General features: G+C 42.0%; 4 protein-coding genes across 6 annotated transcripts; 3 read left to right on the top strand and 1 right to left on the bottom strand.

Moving 5' to 3' along the window:
* Positions 1–1,010: 1,010 nt before the first annotated feature.
* On the bottom strand, positions 1,011–10,880 carry pnpla8 (patatin-like phospholipase domain containing 8). 2 transcript variants are annotated; one of them, XM_054753264.1, is made up of 12 exons: positions 10,547–10,880; positions 10,214–10,397; positions 6,968–9,341; positions 5,968–6,717; positions 5,748–5,897; positions 5,531–5,682; positions 4,882–4,976; positions 4,647–4,818; positions 4,518–4,575; positions 4,248–4,442; positions 3,235–3,430; positions 1,011–2,991 (listed from the first exon to the last, which is right to left on the bottom strand). In XM_054753264.1, exons 4-12 carry the CDS (start codon positions 6,700–6,702, stop codon positions 2,717–2,719), a joined length of 2,028 nt encoding a protein of 675 aa, XP_054609239.1. In that variant the 5' UTR covers positions 6,703–6,717; positions 6,968–9,341; positions 10,214–10,397; positions 10,547–10,880; the 3' UTR covers positions 1,011–2,716. The 2 variants fall into 2 exon arrangements, with proteins under 2 accessions (XP_054609239.1, XP_054609240.1); XM_054753265.1 differs by having other exon boundaries at positions 6,968–10,397.
* akap14 (A-kinase anchoring protein 14) lies at positions 6,883–7,416 on the top strand. Its single transcript, XM_054800572.1, has one exon. It carries the CDS (start codon positions 6,883–6,885, stop codon positions 7,414–7,416), a length of 534 nt encoding a protein of 177 aa, XP_054656547.1.
* A 100-nt stretch (positions 10,881–10,980) lies between the features above and the next one.
* Positions 10,981–12,630, top strand: LOC129168241 (dnaJ homolog subfamily B member 9-like). 2 transcript variants are annotated; one of them, XM_054753266.1, is made up of 3 exons: positions 10,981–11,119; positions 11,354–11,616; positions 11,796–12,630. In XM_054753266.1, the coding sequence occupies exons 2-3, from the start codon at positions 11,400–11,402 to the stop codon at positions 12,224–12,226; spliced, it is 648 nt and encodes a 215-aa protein (XP_054609241.1). In that variant the 5' UTR covers positions 10,981–11,119; positions 11,354–11,399; the 3' UTR covers positions 12,227–12,630. The 2 variants fall into 2 exon arrangements, with proteins under 2 accessions (XP_054609241.1, XP_054609242.1); XM_054753267.1 differs by lacking the exon at positions 10,981–11,119 and having other exon boundaries at positions 11,239–11,616.
* Positions 12,631–18,958: 6,328 nt separating this feature from the next.
* LOC129168206 (aldo-keto reductase family 1 member B1-like) lies at positions 18,959–24,346 on the top strand. Its single transcript, XM_054753201.1, has 10 exons — positions 18,959–19,071; positions 19,575–19,742; positions 21,019–21,135; positions 21,211–21,288; positions 21,369–21,491; positions 21,569–21,675; positions 21,816–21,897; positions 23,615–23,698; positions 23,904–23,986; positions 24,116–24,346. Exons 1-10 carry the CDS (start codon positions 18,982–18,984, stop codon positions 24,156–24,158), a joined length of 975 nt encoding a protein of 324 aa, XP_054609176.1. The 5' UTR covers positions 18,959–18,981; the 3' UTR covers positions 24,159–24,346.
* Positions 24,347–24,454: the final 108 nt, after the last annotated feature.

A 24,454-nucleotide genomic window follows, 5' to 3' on the forward strand; every position in this document is an offset into this window, starting at 1 on the left:
CAACACTTTAAATTCTCTTTTCAACACAAACTGCCCATAACTGTTTTAGCGCATATCATTTACAAGATGGCAAACGCTTTTGACATTTGACTTTTTGGGACTCTGAAGATCAGTACTGTGTGCCTAAGAACCAGTCTGTGCAAGCCAGTGTGTATTATACTGTATTAACTTTGACAATGACCAGACACCTGCTGCCAAATTGCTATTGTTTACACTGCAGACTAACTTATGACTGCATATCTATAACTGGCCTATGAAAATGAAGATACAAAGTGCTTCTCTTTTAGCCATGTTTTACAGATGGGATGCACGCATCCATTCCAGCGTCTGACCCCTGGGAGACGTATTTGTTTGTGTTGCATGCATCACTGCAGCAGCAAACATCAACACAATCTTATTTATTGACACTTTTTGGCCCTCTCATGCAGCTAAATAAGTTGAGTGTTCCATCCAAATGGGAGCATGCATGCATTGATAAAATTGCAGTTGCTAGGGAACGCCATGAGACAATCCTGTCCTGATTTTTTCTCCCCCCTCCACCCAACCCCCCAAGCAAGGCGTGGGAGGGAGACAGACAGCTCCTGCCCCTTCCGCACACAACTACAAATAAGAAGGAATGCGTGGAATAGCTTGTACGTGCAACTTTGTCACACCTCTTCATGTAAACACAGCCCGGCACGACTTTACCTTCACCTCATTTGTCTGCACGACTGCTGCAAAGACACTCATGGCCTCATGTTTGGTACTTTCATCTGCAAAAGAACATCAAGCTTTGAGTAATATGTCAATTGAAATGTTCATATGTTTATTGTTGCATCAATTACCTTGACAGGTGCAATTCTTCCTCCTTCCACACTTAGGCAATCAGGCTGATCCTTTTATGCATCAGTGAAGGAAAATACGCCACCATATTATTGTTAGCTATGCCTCCATGTGGTGTATTGTTGTCAGTGAAGCTGGCATGAATGCAAAGGAATTTCGGTTCAGGATCAAAAACAATACAAGCGGAAAATCAAAGTGTGCAAAAATCTAAAAGGCACACGCAATTTATCATCAGGTGACACTTTGCATTCCTCTGCCAGCAAGTCTTTTAAATGTGTTGGGAAAAGCAGTCAACTCAAATAAAGTGTGCAAAGATGACAAACATTTTAGCCAGGGTTGAGGTTTTATTATTTCATGATTTAACAATGATGATGGTGGGATTTAAGGAAGGGAGGGTTGCCAAATTGGGCATAAATGAAGGATTCAGGCTTGAGCAGGACCGCTAAATAATAAACAAGGGCTGTACAAAGCACAACTGCCATCTTTTGTCGACTCATTAAAAAAATGTATCTACTTCAGTGTCAGATGAAAACTAGGCAGTGCGTTTTTTTTCCTGGACCAGTCCTGTTTGCCAGCTTAATTGTGGACTGCATGTTAATTTTGTCAGAACAGATTTGCTGTACAACAGGTGAGTCCTGCTGTATTTGCATTGTAGTTTATTTGCAAAGCCACTAGATTGGACATGTGTTAAGAGGGGCGAGAAACAGGAAAAGAGGAAAGACAGTGACAGAAGACAGCAACAGCCACATTAACATTCGCTAGGATTGGAGAGTTCTAGTATGCTAACATCTAGCACTATCTATCAATTAGCTTTGCGTTAATCAGTTCATAACTGCTGAGGGGTAGCACCACATTTTTCTGAAAGCTGATAATCTCGTATTGACCCGAATATAGGATGAGAGTTATACATGCAAAGTAGCAGGTGGCGCCACACGACTTTTTCACCTAGGGAGTCAGAGCTTTTCTTCTGGTGACTCACACACACACGCACACGACAGAGAGAAAAAGTGGCGACACAATGACCCACTTCTAAAAAGCATCTCTCGGCTGTGACATTTTAGCAAACAAAATCCCATCATTTTAAATTAAAATTGCAATTTACATATTATCCATTCACGTACTCTGTTCTATACCACTTTTCATTATTACGTCTGGTGAGAGGCGGGGTACAGCCTCACATAACACAACCACTCACGCTCTCAATTTTGCCTAGTATTCATGTTTTGGGGATGTAGGAGGAAGCCGGTGTATGCGGAGAGAATCCACACACGCACGCGGAGAACATGTCAACGCCACAAAGACATGTTCCAAAGGAAGATTCAAACCCTCAATCCCTTGACCGTGAGGCCAACACGCTAACCATTAGGCCACCGTGCAGCCCCAACCAGAAGGGTTGGCTTTTTTACAGGGCCATCTTATATGCGGGTCAATGGGGTTATACATAAAAGGTAAAGAGTCTTGCATGTGCTTTGTGGGTGGGGCCCGCGTGGGTGGGCCTTACATACTGCAAAGGTGAAAGGGTTAGTACTTGGAATTAAATAACACGTCAAATAATATTTACATTTTTTGAATAAGAGGTTAAGAATGAAAGTCTTTCAAAGTGCATGAGGTCTTTTTTTTCCCTGTGCAATGTTTTAAAACAGGCAATTGTGTCTGCGTTCTTACTGTGCAATATTATAGATTGGCGTTTACAGTCTTTACAAAACCCCCACATGATCATACTGACATTAGCAGTCACTGCATGCTCGTGGTTAAAATCCTAATAAGAGTTCTTGTTTGTTTAAGTTGATGTGCATGTAAACATTAGGCATATCATTGCGACATGCCAACTAAATGCACTTCCATACTTTTATGCCTAGACGTGGCCCCAGGTTATCTTACCTTACCAGGTTAACTACAGTTTAGAAGAAAAGGGACGGCCATCATACATGTCGGCCTTGAGTTTGGCCCACTCAGCCAGTTTCTGTATGCCGCCCTTTTCCTGGGCGAGCACGCTGGCCGCCTTCTGCAGCTTGGCATCATTGCGCTGCAGGTAGCGCTCCCCCTCGCCCATGAGGAAGTTCAGCTTGTCCACTCGGCTCTCGTTCAGCGGCACGTCTTCACTCAGGTGAGGGTTGAAGCGGAAGTAAGTGTCGGGCGGCAGGAGGGCGTCCAGCATGGTGTGCACCTCTGGAACAAAAAAATTATAGAATGCACATTTTGTACACTAAAGATGCTAAAACCAATCCAACGTAGGATATTCTTAGCTTTGTGTTATAGGTGCATATTAGTGTAATATCTAAGAAAATATCTTAAGAACAATGAACATGCCAAGGGCCAGTAAAAAACAAGCTGCAGGCCCCCATACACACTTTCGACACCACTATGCTATAGCTACTTGAACTATAAAAACTGCTATTTGGTGCATTGTACCTTCAGTATCTGTTGCACTACTGATGACGTTGGTTAGCTTGGTTTTAAGGCTGGTGTAGGCGGTACCGTTCTTCCCCACTGTCTCGTGGCGTCCGGTGCCCAGAGAGAGCACGCACTGGAGCGGCGTGTTCGGCCATAGGCTCTTGCACTCGTGGATGGCCAATGCTGTGGGGTTGTTTATCAGGAGACCACCATCCTAGAAGAGGACCCAAACAGTGAGCAAAATGGATGGATGCCTTCTTCTGCTCTTTCTCAGACTCTCCCTTCGTTTAGTGTTTTGTTTTTTCTCCAAGAGACGTGAGTGTACCAAGCAAGTTTAAAGGTCAGTTCCACATTGCTGAACCCCTTTCTTCCTTCTTTGTGGCTGACCACAAGAAAGGTCGAACTTGGAAAACAAACAATAACATATTTTCATGTTTCATTGCTTCAGGATTCAAGATTTCACGCCCTAATATTAAAGTCAAGTGGAACTGTCTATAGTTTTGTTCAGTATGTCCCGTTACTGCACATTTCTGCCTGACAAACATCGCCCTTTGTGCGGAAAACTCGAGCAAAAGTGTGAGAGGTGTGGGCGTCAGTGGCCTTGCCTCAAATTGTCAACGAAACGGCTCTACGTGGAATGTGGCGTGCAACACACACAGTCATCGCCACTGGAAAATGCAGGAAGGCAACAGTGTTAAGAAATGACAGGGGGGAAAGAGCAACAAGAAGGGCAAGGCTAATTTTGCATAAGTAGGTTGCGAAAACGAACCTAAGCCTTGAGCCTAATTGTTGCTCATTAAAAAAACTATTAAATTTGGCCTCGTTATTAAGAAAGCAATGGCTCCTGAAGGATTTTCTGTTAGCTGTCTACCAGGCAGAGTGTGTCAAATATTCCCTTTTTTCCCATGGGAATTAGCCATTAGAGTGCAAGGTGTTTGATCTGCCATCGCCCTAACGAGGTGCAAACACCCCTTCTTGCTCCTTCCAGACATGCAATAATAATGTGCATGGTGACTGTCTTCAAGTCATACCTGATGCAGGTCTTTTCCCAGCACAAATTCCTGGAAGTAGCCCGGCGCTGCAGATGAAGCCCTGATCGCCTGCCACATTTTGTATTTGCAGTCTCCAGGGTAGTGTGACCTCACTCCTGGCATGAGCCTGTAGTTCCTGAACACATAGGCCTTCAGAGGCAGACCCCGGTTCACAATCGTGCTCACTGCTGACACCTGGTGGACACATATCATGCCGAGAGGAGACGCTACAAAAAACAAAACATGGATGAGTGCTGATGTGTAACCTACTTTGGGGCAGTTTGGATCTCTGGCACTTTCTATCATGCGTCCCTCACCCATGCGTTCCCTGAGGAAAAATGTCAGACTAAGGATAAGGGTTTTTGGAATTTTTGTAGAGGTATAAAAATAAGGGCTAACTTGAGGATGTGTTCCCATATTTCACTGTCATAAAAAGCATGGCTCCAACCCATCTTGACAGCCCCGACAATAACGTTCTGCTTGAAGACGTCCGAGCCCAACTTCCTGTACATCTGCTCGCACTCTTCGAGGGGGATCTGAAAAATCCCCAGCATGAAGGCCAGGATGGCACCTATGACCAAGAAAGGGACTTGTTGGTGCTATTTTTTTGCACGTCTGGATGATGTCATCATACCTGTGCTGACCCCGCAGATGTAGTCAAAGAGCTGGTGGACTCGTTTTCCGGTCAGGTTCTGCAGTTTGAGGAGGGTCTGCAGGGCCAGCAGTCCTCTGAAATCAGGGACATTGTTTACAAAAAATGAAAGAATGTGATGTAGCCGGAGTGTCAAAACAGGAAGTAGACTCGAAAACCCAACAACTAAATGCACAAATAAGCTTGTGAAATGCTAAAAACACATTATAGGCTAGTGTGAGTGCATCCGGGCACGACTGAAAGACATGGGCTCAGGCATGGCATGATTTGATGGAAATGCACATGCATGCACGTAACATAGCCATCATACAATGGTTGCAATGCAGTCACTCCTCACAAGTTCTTGATAACGAACACATTTCATAATGGCCTAGTGGTTAGCATGTTGGCTACACAGTCAGGAGATCGGGAAGATCTGGGTTTGAATCTCTGTTTGGGCATTTCTGTGTGGAGTATGCATGTTCTCTTCATGCTTGCGTGAGTTTTCTCTGGGTACTCTGATTTCCTCCCACATTCCAAAAATACGCATGTTAGGTTAATTGGACATTTTAAATTGGGAATGTAAGTGTGAATGGTTGTTTGTCCATATGCGACTGGCTGGCGACCAGTCCAGGGTGTACCCTAACTTTACCTTGTCCCCCCTCCATCTATGGCCAGTACTCGGATTCCTCTGCCTTTGACTGGATCTGTGTAGCCAATCAGAGCGAGCGCCTCTCTCACAGCTGCCTGGAGCCGTTGGTCCGTTGCCTGGCGCAAGCGCAGCAGGCAAGGTAGTGCCTTCTCCTGCATGGAGAAGTAACAAAACAGATCAGTGGAAATTAAAAACAACTCTGGACGTCCCTTCTTACCTTGATGGCCACGCCTCGCGTCTCAGGGAACTCCAGCAGGTGAAAGCTGAGCTCCTCCACTCGACTGGTGAGGAGCCGGATGTCGGCGACTCTCTGAAGGCCTTTCATAAGGGCTCTGGTTCGGTTGTCCACACTCACCCTGGCTATGATCTGCAGAGACAACCTAATTTGCATATCCAGAACAGAAAAGTACACTTGTTCTTCAGTTGAGCTGCCATACCTTCTCTCTTTGAGCCAAAAGCTGCTTCTGCTTGGCTTTATCTGCCTTTTCATCTTCACTGTCCGTCTTCACTTCTTCTACACTGGCTGCCGGTTTCTCGATGCTTTTGGTATCACCTCTGAATTTGGGCACCAGCGGGGCAATGTAGTTGCCCACAAAAGCCTGCACACTCGGACGAGGGTAGGAGAGATAGTGGGTGAAGCCTTTTTTTGTGGAATTCGGGACAGCTGGAGCTGTGCTTGATGTTGGAGGAGGTGATTCAGTGTTGTTGGATGCTGCCACTGGAGATAAAACTGGAACGTGTTCTGCAGGTTTCTGAGTATTGGTCTCACTTTGCTGCTGTAGCCTGCTTCCGCCTTCTTCCACCATGCCAAAGTAACTATTGATGTGCTGGGCCAACGTCTTGTAGGTCTCATCCATATTGGTTGAAAGGCCTGCAGGATGGAATAGCTGCATTGTTTGCTTTGACGCCTCCGAGGCTGAGCTGGATGTCTTGGCAGCAACAAAAGGCTTCTCTGTAACCCTGTCCTCTGCTCTGTGTTCTTCTTCTATGGAGGTTTCAAGAGGTGGTGAAACATTTGGGTCCTTAGACGTTTCAGTTTTGGACATAAGTTTTTCCGCGTGGGTGCCGTCGACCGCAGGAGTGCCCGGCTTGAGGCGGGAGAACTTGGAGATGAGGTCCGTGCTTCCTACTGCTTTGGTTACGTTGTCTAGGGTGCTCCTGATCCGCGACATGTGTCTGCTGGCTCACTGGGAACAACACATTCCTGCATTGTTTATACAGTACTATATTCTAGGTTGACTATGTTGCAATTATTATAGAAGCCATTAGGGGGCTCTTTTGCACATACAACCATCTGTGTAGCCATAGAAACAGACCAAACATATGAACTAACAGGCTTAACCTCTGGCAATATGGAAACAGACCAAACGAATGAAATAACAGACTTAACCTCTGAAAATACGGAACACAATCATCCTCCACCTCTTTGGAATTTACCTGCAGAGTCGTGGGAAGTTATCAAAATCCTGCGTGGGAGAGAGTTGGAGCCCCCTGATGATCACATCAAGTGGGTAGCTGCCCAGGACTTCACTGTGGAAGTGGGCAAAGAGCAGCTTGCAGAGTATATCCGATCATGGGAGCTGGAACCACGCTGGATTTATAGTTTGGACTTCCTGTGTTCGACCGAAGAGGAGCGTCGACTCTTCTACCACTACAGGGCTCGATTTAGTACCCCTTCCCCGGAGAAGCCCATCCAAGGGACGGCTAGTGTCTACTTTGCTATGGATGTATTTAAAGATGCATCGCCAAGTGAGCCAGTCGAAGTACACTTTGTAGTGGAGTCCAATAGGTTTGTACACACGCCGGGGAGGATCCGCTTCACAGACAAGTGGTTGGTGGATATTATTGAGAACAAGCTTGCTCTAAGAGAAGCATTTCAACTCTGACATGTTTTGGACCCATTTTCTCCGGCTCGATATGGACATACTGGGTACCATCTCCGTCAGGCTATCAAAAGGCAGCTAAATTTAAGCAAACGCTAATGCTAACTAAACGTTAACAGATTCCTATGTAATCGACACTCAGTTTGCGGACGATACACGAGGTCAAAGAATACAAAAACAACTATGTTCTTACCTGATAAATCAGGGAAAAACATAAAAACATGCATTCAGATGCTGGGCTAGCAATATTAGCGCTAGTTGGAAAACAGGAAAATCACAGGAAGTGACGTCAATCTAGCGAAACTGATGCTTATTTGTACCACTAGATTTAGATTTTAGAAAATATATCATTGTTAGAAATTAAACATGGACTAAATTAGAGCAAATATAAAAATGCTTGATGAGTATATTAATGTGGTCATCCTTTACAAAATCAATTGTAACGTAACTGGTCAGTGCTAGTATGTTTTAACAAGTCGAAAGTGCTATGTGTAACAAGAGTTTGGTTTACTTAAACGATGACAGGATCAAGCTAACGTTTAGCATGACTGGTCACGTGCGGACTCTTGTCTCTGCTCTCATAATTGGCTTTTAAACATCACCTAATGATTTCGTCATTAATGGATTCAAGCATATTTTAACTTTTCTCATTTTTGCACCATGCAAGTAAGTCATTTGAGGACACGTCACGTGCTGACCCTTGTCTCTGCTCTCATAACTGACTTTTAAACATTACCTAATGATGACGCAAATAATGTCAAGCATATTTTAAAACTTGTTCTCATTTTTGCATCATGCAAGTAAGTCATTTGAGGAGTGAATAGGACAATGTGGGTTGCCGCAAAAGATTTCACGGTCGAAGTGGGTAAAGAACAGATTGCTGAGTACATCCAAACATGGCAGCTGAAGCCCTGCTGGATTTATAGTTTGGACTTACTCTACTGGACCGAAGAGGAGGATCAGATATCCTACCACTACAAGGCAAACTTTAGCACCCCATCACCGCAGAAGCCCATTTCGACTGCAGTTGCCGTGCACTTTGTGGTGGCGGTATCCAAAGTCGCACCACAAACTGAACCTGTGGAGGTGCACTTCCTGATCGAATCCAAAAGGCTAGTGCACACACCTCAGAGGACACACTTTGCAGAAAAATGGCTGTGGGACATTATTGAGACTAAGAACGCATTAAGACAAGCAATGCACATGTGAATGATGTGCCCAGGGAGTGTGTAGCATGTACAATATATCAAGCCAAATTACTGTGTGAATTATATGCTTCATTATACAGTGCATCAAATTCAAATCCACCATGGGCACAAAAGACATGCTCCTGACCAAATCACAGTTGTGTCCATCCTTCGGGACAGGTTGTCTTTGCTGACGTGTTTAAGCATTCATGTTCTGCCTCATTAAAAAAACAAAACATGACACATTATATGTAAACAATGGCACCATGTGGGCACAAGCACCATTCATTCACTAATATCTTCCAAAACATTACACCTAGAGCAACATGGATGATATATAATCTTCCAACACTTTCTCTCGCTCTTTAAAAACTGCTGCATCCCTCGAGGAGTACCACCTCTGTCTCCAAAGTGTGGATTTTTGCCACAGTGTTTTCAAGATCCAAGATCTTTGCATGAAGGCTCAGGATTTTACTCCACAGCTGATCCCTATGTCCTGTCTGCCGTAAGAGTTTTCTCCCCATAAATGACACACAGCAGGTTTAGCTTCCGAATCCAGCTCAGCATTTGGAGAGTGAGACACTGTAGGGTGGATTTTAGAGATCTGTGTGATTTGCTGAGCCCGGCTGTGTTTTTTTTTTTTTTTTTTTTTTTTAATCGTTCTGCCCAGTATAAGCGGCCTTTTCCTGTCAGATCCAGTGTACTCCGTGCCAAATGTGTCTGGCTTCTTTTGATGCTACCCTGAAGTAAAAGAGGAGAGATGGATTGAACATAAGGAAAACTGCACTTTCATTTTTCCCGCCATCCACAATCCTTATGTGACATATGAACACACGTCTATCTCTTTTCTGTGAGTTTCTGTGCATTATAAAGATGCAGAAACTGATTAAAAGAGACAGCTAAGAATGCACGTAATGGGATGCACCTACTCCGACATAAGCCTTCTAAAAAAAAAAAAAAAACGGCAACAACGTTCCATTTACAAAATGTGACCTTCATATTAACCAAGCGACAGCGACATTGTTATTATTGCTATTAACATTCTTACGCCGAAGAACCATGTTACTGGCATAGTGACACTTCGCCACACCACACTGGGTAGCTACTAGCGTCACCTCACACTTGTCCGCATCGTCTCAGTGCCGCGCTCACAACACCTCAGGCCACTATGGCAAGGTTACGCTACATATTAAAGCTGCTGCCACTGCTGCTGTGTTTTTTTTTTTGAGTTTGGAAAAGTCAACGCTAGGTATAGCGTTTGTTTCTATGTTGCTATGTGAAATCAATGCGCCCAGGAAGGAAGTTCCTGTAATGCTTAAAATGACTAAAATACGGTAAAATACTGTAAGTAGTACATGTAATAATGAATGTGCCTGTTACTACATGGTTACAGTATGTATATAAAACCATTCAACCTTGTTGGACGTTTTTGGATTAATTACCTACCTCTTTTTAGCTGTTTTTATATCTTTAGAACGCACAGAAAAGATAAAGATGTGTGTTCATGTCTCACATAAGGATTGTGGATGATGAGCAAAATTCCTAAAAAGTGCAGTTTTCCTTTAACATAAACATCTGAATTATTTACACAACCTCACATATACTGTACATACATTCCCCTCTGGGAAAATGGTGGGGATGGCTGTGTTTTTAAGGTAGTGGATGCCCCATCGAATTTCCAAGCAATTGGTGGTGAAATGCTCACTGCACATGTACTAATGTCGACTTGGGGTCCAGTCCTTCCTCCCTATGTTGTCCACCCATTTCTGAAACCTTTGTTCGTCTTGCAAGGGGAAACTTAAAACAGACAGAAACAGAAAAGGACATGCATAAATGTATGCATTTTATTATTCACACATACATTAGTTTATTACCAACAAAAAAAGCAAGCTATCCTAAGGGCATCCATTTATGCTACATAATAAACATTGCGACTGTCTACTTACGGGTAGAAGCTGATTCTCTCGTCTGGACGCAGCTCCCCCGCGGTTCCTGCAAATTTTGACGGCGCAGTAACGCGGCATAACAGTAGTGGAACGCCATAAAAACGTTAAAAAGGGTGACGTATTAGCGTAACGAAAATCCTAACTTCCGTGATGGTGGCGGATGTCACGTCACATGTTACGTTTACAAATGACGCCGGAAAAAACGTATACGTCACACGTACGTTCTGTGAGTGTTATTTTAACATCTATTATAATTAAAATAATTTTAAAAAAACAAAATTTTACCATGTGGAAATAAAAAGATACGCATGTACACGTAGAATAAAGGTTTACATAGCGTGAGAGTCGAACATGAAAGTAAGCGAGGGAGCTCATTTGCCTACGTTATAAAGGCGCCAACGTGGTCTGTTTCGACCAATCGCAGGACTGTGAGTAACTGCATTTGAGGAGCGGACCAATCGCCTTGCGAGTCGTGGTGCTCCGGCTCAGGAATGCATTTCGTCAACAAATGTTAGCTTGTGGTTTCGCATCAGCTGGAGCTGTCAGCCGTACCACCATCGCCCCTTTTGCCAGGTAATGTTATGCCAACTTTCCATCATTTATATCACAGGTTATTGCAAACAAATATTGTTAAAAGGCTTTGTGTAGACTGTAGCACGGACAAATGTTCTCACTTTTCAGGTTAACTTCTCTTGCGCGTGTACACGTCATTGATTAAGTTAGCTATACCTATTATTTTGGTGCAATCATTTACTAGAGATTTATTGAATATTAAGTATTACTAACAAATCTGTCAACGGCCCACAGCCACCAATAAAAGGTGCCCCAAAAGAAGCCCCCCAACAAGGCAGCCATGGCCACAGTTCAGTGTGTGTTGCTACTTGCTCTTCACATTCTGCTTATCTCGGAGTTCATCCTGGCCAAGAGGGACTACTATGACATCCTGGGGGTGCCCAAGGATGCCTCGGAGCGCCATATCAAGAAGGCCTTCCATAAGCTAGCCTTAAAGTACCACCCTGACCGAAACAAGGGCCCAGACGCGGAGGCCAGGTTCAGAGAAATAGCGGAGGGTAAGTGTTTGGACATTCCCAGTTGTTCCTCCCTGTTGTGTGGCAAAGTGGACATCGCTGCTCTATTTAACAGACCAATCAGATTGCTCTGACATCATCATCTATGCTGCTTCCTGCCACTGAGGGGCTCTGTTTCTTTCCTTGCCAGTTATTTTTACTCTGACGTCTTTCCTTGACAGCATACGAGACGTTATCGGACGACAAGAGGCGGCGAGAGTACGACCAGTTTGGCCACGGCCCGTCTTCAGGAGCGGGACACGGCGGCAGCGGCGGCAACTACAACTTCCGACAACACTACCAGTCTTTCAACTTTGACGACATCTTCAAAGACTTTGACCTTTTCGGTCAACAGCAACAACAACACTTCCACTCCCACCACCATCAAGCCCACCAGAAGAGATTCTTCCGCAATGCCCCTGGGAGCGAACAGCAGCAGAGGAGGCCCTTCAGAGGTGGACTGTTTGATGACATGTTTGAAGACTTGGAGAAAATGTTCTCCTTTAATGCGCACAGGACTGAGAGCAGGTTCCAGGGCTCGGCCAAGCAGCACTGCAGGACGGTGACTCAACGTAAGGGCAACATGGTGACCACCTTCACCGACTGCTCCTGAGGACAAAATAAGAGAGACTATGCTTTTTACAATTGAATGCTAATTTATCACTTGTGTGGATGGGATTTATACTCCAGGAACAAACAAAAAAGTGGGCAAACTTTCAAATCTCAGGAATTGGCATAAGCTCATTTGCATTCTCTCCACACAGTGTGAAAAACATTTGCATAACAAGCACTTGCATTATATATTTGCTGTTTTGTTCATGCTAATGCTTAAAAATACAAACAAAAACCTCAAGCTCATTAGTGAAGCTGACCTATTATGTGCAATATTCAGCACCTTCATGTTGCCTCTCATTCACAGACTGAATATCATTGTTTAACGTCTGCACTTTGTGTGTGTGTGTGTGTGTGTGATGATGATGATGATGCTTGAAGATGGAATAAAAGGTTGCAATACCACATGAGACTATGGATATCTGATAATATTGGCCGACACTGGCATAAAAATGAGCAGCGCAGGTAAAGACATGCTCCACAACGCAGAATGCTTACTAGCTCAGTCAGTCGGGGGCTACATTATTTCCTGCACATATGCATATGCAATTTGTATTAATTGTAAAGTAAGTTTTGGTCTTTGCGTGTATTGTGCTATATTTAAAATAGGGGTGTCAAATAATTAATTGAATCAATTTTCAAATGAATCACAATCACCATTTGCCACTGTGTGAAATGTGCCCATTTTTGTTGTATTTTATGAATAGAAAGCTAAATAACTGGACACAATTACTGTATATTTGCATACATTAACAGCTCCAAATGAACTGAAAGTTTTAATCAAGCTAAAACATAACAAACATGTCTGAAAATGTATTTGCCTAATGGTAGCAGAATTGCACTTACCGCTTTATTACAAGCCACGAAGGGTTGCGTTCAAAGACACCACGTAGCTTCAGTTGAATTCATTTTCCGGGATTTCCGAGCATACTCGAAGGAAAACTGCACCGTTTTTTGGAATTTTGCCCATCATCCACAATCCTTATGTGAGACATGCACATGCTTACCTTTTTCTGTGCGTTGTAGAGATATAAAAACAGCTACAAAGAGACAGCTGAGAATCCAAGTAATGCGGCTATTCCACCTATGAAGCCTTCTAAAAAACTGCCAACAACGCTCCATTTACATAATGTGACCTGCATATTAACCAAGATACAGTGACATTGTTATTATTATTATTACCATTGTTATGCCGAAGAACTACTTTACTGGCGTAGTGACACCTCGCCACACCACATCGGCTAGCTATTACCCGGCTAGAGACTAGCTTCACCACACACTGTACACTACTTTTTAAAATTGACCAGACACATCAGGTGTATTTGTAAAAAGTATCGGTATCGGATCAGTATGGCCGATACCAGCCAGAATTTTACCCAGTATCAAATTGGAGAGGGTGCGTGGTGATCTTACTCCTTCATGGACACCACAACTACGTTCTCCAGGACCAAAAAAAATCCAAACAATCGGAAAGGGAGTTAAAAAAAAAAAAGCCCAATACCTGTATCTTTTGCAGAATATCAGCCTGTCCCTCATGTTTTCCCCGGAGAGAAGTGGCTTTCTATGCACCCTTCTTGACACCATCTTTCAAACGTCTTCGCCTCACTGGGCGAGCAGATGCACTCACACCTGCCTGCTACCATTCCTGAGCAAGTGCTACACTGGTGGTGCCTTGATCCCGCAGTGAAATCAACTTTCGGAGATAGTCCAGACACTTGCTTGAAGCGTTCTTCACAACAATTGAACCTTCACTTTCATTTCATCACTCTTCATAACACTCTGGAGTATATGCAATTTGCCATTATGAAAACTTAGGCAGCAGACTTTGTGGAAATGAGTATTCTTTTGGCCATGACTGTTGTTGCTATCGTTTAGGTCGGAACCAGTGACGTTATGGTACCGAGTTTTGAAAGTTTTTTTGTGAGTAATATTAATTTTGTTTTTACTTTAATATATGATTTCATTATTTACCGTAAGCATAACGGTAAATGTTAATTAAATTATTGTAAGAATGTGTTTTAAATATTTTTTATATTATTGTAAAAATACATTTTATAAATTACATTTTTTACTTATTTAAATATATTTAACAAATATATTTAACAAATATTAAATTACAGCATACGTATAAAAATACAATAATGTAAATATCATTTTATAATAGTATAAAAGTAAAATAATGAAAAATAAAGTTTAAAAAAGTGAAGGAAAAATTTATATTAATTAAAAAAATTAAATATATCTACAAATACTTTTTAGAATAATATTAAAATAAGTGTCCTTTTGACATGCATTATTTCAAGGCTTTCGCGGGCCACATAAAATGATATGGCGGGTCAAATCCGGCCCCCGGGGCCTTGGGTTTGACACCTGCAATGTATGGTATTGAAAGTGATGAAACATACAGCATTCACCATCTACTGTATGTGAACAGTGTTGGGAATTTCAAGCGCATGACAGCAGATGCAGCACATGACCTCCTCTGACTGTTTTCTCGCCACAAAAGACGTGTTGGTGTCATCACCGTATGTAAGTCGATTATATGCAGAAAATCTCCATTGGCTTCACAGTTACATCTGATAAGAAATGACCCATTCACAAGGCGATAATGTAAAGGCAAACTTTTGTGACGAACCTGCAAATTCCTCGAAAAGCTCAGGAATTCTTTCATGGAAATGTTGTGTCCTTGTTTCCTCAAGTTTGTCATGTCTATATGGATATTTGCCAGTAATGTCTCAGCAATTCAATCGTAAAATAGCCGCATGATATTTTTTAATAGACCGCTAACAAATGGGATACCACCCAAACGGCCGTTGTTGGCAGGCAGCGGCCCGACTCCATTGTATCTTAAAGATTGTCATTTGAACTGAACTTGGACTTTGACATCAATGACTTGGGACTTGACTTGGACTTTAGTCTGATGACTTGAAAATAAATGGATTTTCAGTGGGAGTGATTAGTAAAATGTGTCCCTTCAAAGTATTCAGCTAACGTGATCGTTATTATGTCATTTCCAGCAGGACATATTTTCACTTTCCTGCCTCATTGAAAGCACCTACTAGCATCCAATCCGATTTCAGAACAAACAATAAATATGTGGATTCCATACATCCTGAATGCTATGTCAGCACTCTTTCTGTGACTCTGGAGTCTTGTCAAATGCATTCATTGTATTTGGCAAACTTATTAGATTGTTACATTGTTAAAATACGTCTGTGTAGGCTCTCAATGCTCCAAATGCTTTTTTGGAGCATTTGCTTAGTTTCCTCAATGTAGTGCTCTTTGCAAAGAGCACTACATTGGGGAAACTAAGCAAATGCTCCAAAAAAGGCTTTATCAACATCGCAGGGACAATTCGAGTGGTCCTCAATCAGCAGTACATCTACACCTTAAAGCAACCAATCACTCTTTTGAGGACAGCGAGGTAAAGATTTTGGCCAAAGAAAACAGATGGTTTGAAAGAGGAGTAAAGGAAGCTATTTTTGTCAAACAACAGAACCCATCATTGAATCGGAATGGTGGTTTGAGGTTTAATTTGGACCCTGTGTTCAGCAGGTTACTGAGACCAAAACCCACAGCTCTTAGTCTTGCAAATGAGGTAAAGCCAGGGCCGAGCCCGAACAATAGATGCTAACGAGCCAGTATCAGAGTCGTTCATACCCAACTCAGGGAGCGACACTTCCCTTTTATCGGAGGTGCTAATAGCAGGAGAGGATTATACCACTACTCCGCCCAGGCTTAGTGTAAGGAACCAATAGAAGGAGGGTGTTGGCACACCAATTCCGCCCACTCTTACTGTACTTAAGGCCTAGTCTACCAGCACTTATTAGTTCGCTGACGAAGCTCTTCGGATGAGGAGCGAAACGTCCGACACCTTCTTCACAGAAGTACAGATGATGTCTCAAGAAGCCTTTCCCTCAACTGTTAAAGTAGCATTTTATTAGGGAGACACTGAACAGTGGTTACGACTCGTAAAAATTCAAAAATTCAAGCCTATGACTTCGGACTTGACTTCGACTTGCATGACTTTACTTGAGTGGCACGGTGGCCAAGTGGTTAGCATGTTGGCCAAACTGTCAGGGGATCGGGAAGACCTTTGTTCGAATCTCCGCTTGGGCATCTCTATGTGGAGTGCGTGGGTTTCCTCCCACATCCCAAAAACATGCATGTTAGGTTCATTGGCGACTCTACATTGTCCATAAGTATGAATGTGAGCGTGAGTGGTTGTTAGTCTATATGTGCCCTGCGATTGGCTGGCAACCAGTCCAGGGTGTACCCCGCCTCTCGCCCGAAGTCAGCTGGGATAGGCTCCAGCATGCACCCGCGACCCTAATGAGGATAAGCGGCATAGAAAACGGATGGATGGATGGATGGATGGATGGATGGATGGACTGGACTTGAGACAGCCTATGTTGCAGTACGGTCAGTTTCCTGTTCTATGGTTATCATTACACTTTTTCCCCATGCAATCACAGTGTCACAACAAAACACAAAAAGCCAAAGAAAAACCGTACTTTCTGAGGTTTTCTTTGACTTTTGAGGCACATTTTTGCCTTAATTGCAACACTTTTGGGTAACACAATTTTTAAAATTCTTTTTCAAATGGATGAAATGCTTTTTTTCAGTTCGACCCCAGATGCTGCACTTGTAAACTACCAGTCCAAAATTTGGATACAATTTCTCATTCAATAGGATGCGAAAGTGTGTCCAAACTTGTGACTCATAAGGTACTGGTACGTGCAGGCAGCATATTAACAACAGCATGATAATTTAGCCCGTGAAGCGTCGCCAATCACCGTGTAAAGCAAACAAAACCCTCACATTGCTGCTCTGCCCACTGAAGCGGTTTTCATAACATTTTGAGACGGTAAATGCAACAAGTCAAGAATGAAACATTGCAAATGAACATGGAGTACACATGACCGAGAGCGTTGGGGACTGGTTTGCCTCTGGGCGTTTCAGCTGCTTCTCCACGGGATTCCATGTCACGAAAAACAAAAAAAAGGGTCAACCTAAATTCTTAAAGTTGTGAAGTCACTACCTCTCAATATCGTACATAATAGCGGCTTTTTGCAACAACCACAATGTCCTCTCATGACATCAAGAGACATTATTTGGCAGAATGACCTCAGAAACACTGCATCCAGGCATCATATGGACACAGCATTTAGACGCTGAAAAAATCAATAACATGCACATAGTAACAATTTTAATGGAGAATAACAGTTTGTCACATCTTTTCTATACAAATTAATACTAGGCTGAAAATTATTATAGCATTTTGAGGCTATTTTGTATTCTAGGAAACTAAAATAAAGTAATACACAATGACTTGCATTTTACTGAGCAGCAAACAGTTTTCCTGTGTCAAATTGAAACTGAAGCCAGCCAGCGTATCATAAAACTAAAATACAGTAAAGCTACTTTACTCCCCCGACAGTTACTTGTACTGTACTGAGAAGCCAATCACAACAAAAATGAACAAAAAACCAAAGAAAAACAGTTTTTTTTATTTATTTTTGTATGCTGCCCTAGCTCCGCACTCATGAGATCTGTGTTGCCTGTTGGTGTCTTGTCAAAGTAACGCTACCTGCGCACCCACGGGCCTAAACTCACGAGACGAGACGACACACGAGATTGGGTCCAGAGACGAGATTTTAACATTCATTAATAAAAAAAAAAAGTAAACTGAAAAAATATGACTGGACACACATTTTTTTATTGAACCGAGTCACAAAACCATGCAGGTGAAACGTCCATTGTCCCACCAACTGACGCTACACAGTACTGTCAACCAAATATATCAGTGTTATGATAATATATAGTAATAAGAATACAAATATTTCATAGTAATGCAATATTTTCTTGAATATATCATCTTTCACTCTGTAAAGGTGTGGAATTGGCGTGTGTATATTTTCTCACAGGCAACTCACAGGCCCTGTCTGTCAAACGTTTGCAGCATTTCTTGAAATGCTGGCTTTTCAATCGGGGTGTCATCATTCATTAAGTTTTAGCATAGTTAGTTTAGTTGAGTTAGTTTTAGCATAGTTAGTTTAGTTGAGTTAGTTCCAGCGTGTAACTGAACAATGCCAGCTCACTGTGTTTGTCCTGTCTTCTTGTCTTTGTCCATTCACATCAGAGCTGTCCAGCTGTCCATTGATATTTAAATAAGATAAGAAAAATATATAATTAAAAAACGTTATACAAACTGTAGATTAAAAAACAAACCTTGTGTTTTTATTAGTTATTAGTATCAACATTTTTCTAGTTACATTATGCCTTTTTGATCTATTTTTTCACTTCTGCTGGGTTTTGTAACGCCACTCCCCATTTTCGGGCCGAAATGTGAAAAGTATGGGCATTTTTTTTGGACCATCTGTTCTGTGAAGCCACTATTGGTTACATATGCTACCTGGTGGTGGTGTTCTTACTATTCTTTAGGTGAAAAAAGTGTAATGATTGATCGCACCTTAAACATTATCTTCATGAAAGAGGAACTTTCTATCACTTCTGTCATTTGAGCAGAAACTTGACAACAACCACAAAACATGGCCCATCAATTCTACCGTTGTTAAATGTCCCAGTCTTGTTTTTCCATGATTACTTGTTAATAGGTCAACTTTTTCTGTTTTTTTCTGTTTGGTTTTAAATCTCCGCCTCCAGGTCAGCCCTCCCCTCGTCTGATAAATAGCACCACCACTCCCATGAGTGTATTGCGGATGCACGGCTATCACCTCCTCGTTCCCTGCAGCAATGAGGCTAGAGAGCATGTCCACCGTGATTCCTGCCATTACCCTCAACAACGGAGCAGAGATGCCCTTCGTGGGTCTGGGGACATGGAGGGTAAGCCTCACATTTGAATAACATTATACCATCTGCATTTGAAAGTTGTATTACTGTATTATTTGTGAATTACCAGCTCCAGGGACACCAAACATGATGACAATGAAGTATGGGGAGGCGTTTTCCCCAAAGAAACAGCCTCCAAACTGTTTGGTCATTTTTGCAGCAATTATTCACACAAGTATTATTTTACCTAGCATAAATACATCGAATGGAGCACCATTTAAAGTTATGAATGAGTAGTAAGCTGTAAGAACAACATCAGCCAAGAAGTGACCCTAGTGTGAAGTATTTTAATTCCTTCTTTCAAGTCAGAAAACGCTTGGAAATTGGTCCGAAGTGAGCGGGCTCATGCGGTTCTAGTAGTAAGCACGGCGTTAACTACATGCAAGGAGTTCATTGTAATGATAGACAATTCAATTCAATTCTTGGGGAAAAAAAATCTGGTTTCACGGTTTAACATTTTGCTTTCTTGTGTTTTCCACCACCCTTTGCCCCCACAGGCCGAGGCAGGACACGTCATCGAGGCGGTAAAATTGGCCATAACCGAGGGTTACCGGCACATCGATGCCGCATATGTGTACCAGAATGAGGAGGAGGTTGGCGCTGGGATTCACGCTGTGATTGAGCAAGGACATGTGGAAAGGGAAGAGCTATTCATCGTCAGTAAGGTAAATTATCACAGAATTAACCAATGTTCATAACAGAATTGACTCTAAACATGCAAATGCACCTAATAGGTAATGAAATCGCAATAATCCGACTGAAAGCGTTTTAAGTGCGACCATCCATGCAAATACAGTAGAACTTCAATTAGCGTCGGACCCTGTTAGCGTGTTTTAACACACTGTGCGACTCCAACCGTGTTATTAAAGTATTTTTAATCACACCTTGCTAGCAGCTTGCTGGAAACAGGAACAGGAAAGTCAGCTCTTTCGCCCCGTCTATGATGTCATCAGAGGGTGACTGTAGTTTTTTTGCTAACTAACACAGTTTAAGTCTCAAAAATGTTAACACTAAAACAACTTTGATTACTTTTACATTCATACAAAAAAATCTACATTCATAAAAAGACTAATGCAAGGGATAAATGAACATTTAAAGTTACTTTCACCTTCATTGAAGACGCGATGCCATGAGTTGAAAGACACGACGTGGCAGTGAGATCGACCAATGAGCGGACAGGATGATAATAAGTACGCTAACTTGCCCTCCCGGAGCTATTTGAAGTTTCTAGAAAAGAGATATGAAGAAAAAAGCGGCAGGAGAACTCATCTGTGCCGGAGTAAACATATAGGAAAATTTTATTTGTAGGATTTTATCCTCCTGCGATTGGCTGGTGACCAGTCCAGGGTGTACCCCGCCTCTCGCCCGAAGTCAGCTGGGATAGGCTCCAGCATACCCACGACCCTAGTGAGGATAAGCAGCATAGAAAATGGATGATTTTATCCTGTTCATTTTGTTACCTTGAACTAAAAAAAAGAAACTGTTGGACAATTCATTTCTCATGCATTCATATTTCTCCAAAACATGCATCAAATTCAGCTCAGGTTTGTGTGAAATAGTGCAAAAATGCTTTCACACAAATAAAGGAAAAGGGGGGGGGGGGGAGACAATCCGCCCAAAAGTTGATTTTTAAATAATGACTTATTTGCCGGGGGCCTTTGGAATTATCTAACGGCGGCCGTGACCAATACCACTCATCGTAAATAAATAGAAAAATGGACAGTTAATCCATGTGATCGGTATCAGACGATCTCACTCGTGGATGACTGGTTCACAAGTACACAAACAAGTTCACTGCTGAATTATAAAACTTAACAAAACTCCAAACGTCCACCTTTTCATAAGACAGGACCGCATTACACAGGAAGCGCGATACTGCCCTTCTGTGTGGCGCTTCGGATTACATTTTCATGTAAGCTATGCTGATGGCCTTTTCTACAGTTATGGTGCACCTTCCACCTTCCATCTCTGGTAAGAAGGGCCTGCGAGAAGACTCTCAGCAACCTAAAACTGGACTACCTGGACCTGTATCTCATGCACTTCCCTATGGGCGTCAAGGTCTGAATTCATTGAACACAAAATCGACATAATCTTCATTCCAATTTATAAGGTTATTATTTTAAAAACGTGCAGGCCGGGGATGATCTTTTCCCCCTGGATGAACACGAGCAGGTCATTCCCGACGGCAGCAGCTTCCTCGACACTTGGGAGGTAACTGGAGCGCCTCATCGCACAACACGAGCGTTAAATAAATGAACAGATGTGACATGACACTGATATATATATTATAGGCTATGGAGGAGCTAGTGGACGCTGGCTTAGTCAAGGCTATCGGTGTGTCAAACTTTAACAAGCATCAAATTGAGGCCTTACTCAACAAGCCCGGCCTCAAGTACAAGCCGGCCCTAAACCAGGTTAGAAACCGAGACAAGGAAGTCATGAAGTCCGTGCACAATTAGGACACATTTGACTTGTCTGTCTATGCTTGCAGATCGAGTGTCACCCATTCCTGACCCAGGAGAAGCTGATCAATTACTGCAAATCAAAGGGCATCTCTGTCACAGCTTACAGCCCCCTAGGTTCCCCAGACAGACCATGGTAGGACATCAGCTTCCCTATAATGACATGTTACAATAGATAAGGTACAAAACAAAGATGGCTTTGTTTTGAACGATATGAATGTCAGAAATGTAACCTAATAAAATTTGGTGTCAACTTATACTATTTCTCACTCAAAGGGCATTTTCAGATGAGCCGTCGCTCTTGGAGGAAGCTAAAGTCAAGGAAATTGCTAAAAAGTACAAAAAGACTGCAGCACAGGTAAGAATCACACACATGTAGCTCACTATGAAAGCAGTAAAGCAGGGGTGTCCAAACCTGTTCCACAGAAGAAGTGGGGAAAAAAAAAAGGAGGACGCATCAATCCTTTTTCTATGCCGCTTATCCTCATTACGCCGGAGCCTGTCCCAGCTGACTTCGGGCGAGAGCGGGGTACACGCAGGGCACATATAGACAATCATTCACGCTCACATTCATACCTACGGACAATTTAGTCGCCAATTAACCTTGGGGTTATTCTCCATTTAGATTTGTACTACGTACATGTTGTTAATTTTTTTTCAGCGTCTAAATGCTGTGTCCATATGATGCCTGGATGCAGTGTTTCTGAGGTCATTCTGCCAAATAATGTCTCTTGATGTCATGAGAGGACATTGTGGTTGTTGCAAAAAGCCGCTATTATGTACGATATTGAGAGGTAGTGACTTCACAACTTTAAGAATTTAGGTTGACCCTTTTTTTTGTTTTTCGTGACATGGAATCCCATGGAGAAGCAGCTGAAACGCCCAGAGGCAAACCAGTCCCCAACGCTCTCGGTCATGTGTACTCCATGTTCATTTGCAATGTTTCATTCTTGACTTGTTGCATTTACCGTCTCAAATTGCTATGAAAACCGCTTCAGTGGGCAGAGCAGCAATGTGAGGGTTTTGTTTGCTTTACACGGTGATTGGCGACGCTTCATGGGCTAAATTATCATGCTGTTGTTAATATGCTGCCTGCACGTACCAGTACCTTATGAGTCACAAGTTTGGACACACTTTCGCATCCTATTGAATGAGAAATTGTATCCAAATTTTTGACTGTTTGTTTCTCATTTTTGTATTATGATTTTATTCCCATATTTTCAGATTATCCCCATAATATAAATGTCCCCCCCCCCCAAACTAATCTTAAAAAAATTATAACTTTATTTTGTTGTTTCTCATATTTACAGTATTTAATATTTCAACTCCATGCTACCAAAATGACATTATTTTTCCTCATATTACCAGTTTATTCTCGTAAAATTGAACCTTTTTTGTCTTAATATTTTGGCTTTATTCTTGTAAAAATGACAGCTGTTTTTTTCCATTTCTGCTGTTTTTTTTTAATTTTCCAACTATTTCAGGTTTCTTTTTTCTGGTAATTTTGACTTTATTCTCTTAACATTGTAACTTTTCCCCCTTACTACATTTTTTTTTGTTGTTGTAATATTTAAACTTTTTGGTTTTAAAATGTCATTTTTTTTACTGATCATATTACGACATTATTCTTGTAAAATTACGACTTTTGTTAGATTACAACTTTTTCCTCTTAATATTTTGACTTTATTCTTATAAAATGAATGCTGATTTTTTTTTTTTATTTATCTTCTTAAATTATATTTTTAGATAATGCCTTGGGCTGCAAATGGCCCCCGGGCTGCATTTTGGACACTCCTGCAGCAAAAACTGAATATTGTGCATAAGTCTCCAATGCAGGCTAAATTGAAACAGAAGCCAGTTTATCCAAAATCAATGCTAATGGAAGTTGCCATGCTTTTCAGTAAGGAATGAATCAATTAACTTTCACAGTTACAGCAATAAAGCCTGCACAACGCAGAGCAGCGACCGAAAACAAAGATCTTCTATGAACTTCATTAACGTCTGTGAAGTGTCAAAGAAAATTGAGAACCACAAAACTTCTCCGATTCAGTGACATCGCACATTATCACCTCCAGGTTCTCATCAGGTTCCATATTCAGCGTAATGTGACCGTCATCGCCAAGTCAGTGACGCCCCACCGAATCAAGCAGAACCTCCAGGTACTCCCAACACCAGATAATCTGTAAAAGCCCGCTTTCCCCCACATTCTGCTGTTCTGTAAGAACAGCACGGATGCAGAATGGGGGGTACATAATCGACCTGTCGATTAAACTCCTACCAATCCGATCAATGACTTCATGGAGAGTTGAACTACAGCAAAGAAGAGTCACATTCTGCTTTTTGACTGCATCTTCCCTCTTGTAGGTGTTTGACTTTGCACTGAATGAAGAGGACATGAAGTGCCTGCTGAGTTTAAACAGAAATTGGAGAGGCTTCCCCATGTTATGGTAAGCAGATATTAGGACAAAATGGCCAGAAGTCAGATACAGTGGAAGCTTGGTCTGCATACGCCCCGGTTACCAAGCTTCCACTGCAATGATGTGTCTTTACTTACCTTTCTTTCCTTTTCTCAACAGGGCCTCAAAACACACAGACTATCCACTGAATACTGAATATTAACCCACTCATCAATTTCACTTACATAGATTAATAGCTTATTTGATTGTATCATAGCTGTTTGCCTGCAGAAGGTGGGTGAAGTATTTATCTTATATTCGTGAAATTGATATTCAATTCATGTGTTTTGTTATTGTTTTGTTCCTGGTATTGTGATGTGTTTCTATCATCTTTCAATAATAAAATAAACCCATTTCATGACTTTTTTTTTTTTTTACTTGAATTTGGTTTCTTGACTTTTTAATTTACAATTACACACACTCTGCAATACAAAATGACTAAACCCAGTAGCTACCTTA

The sequence above is a fragment of the Dunckerocampus dactyliophorus genome, chromosome 15, assembly GCF_027744805.1.
Source record: "Dunckerocampus dactyliophorus isolate RoL2022-P2 chromosome 15, RoL_Ddac_1.1, whole genome shotgun sequence".
Classification (NCBI taxonomy): domain Eukaryota; kingdom Metazoa; phylum Chordata; class Actinopteri; order Syngnathiformes; family Syngnathidae; genus Dunckerocampus; species Dunckerocampus dactyliophorus.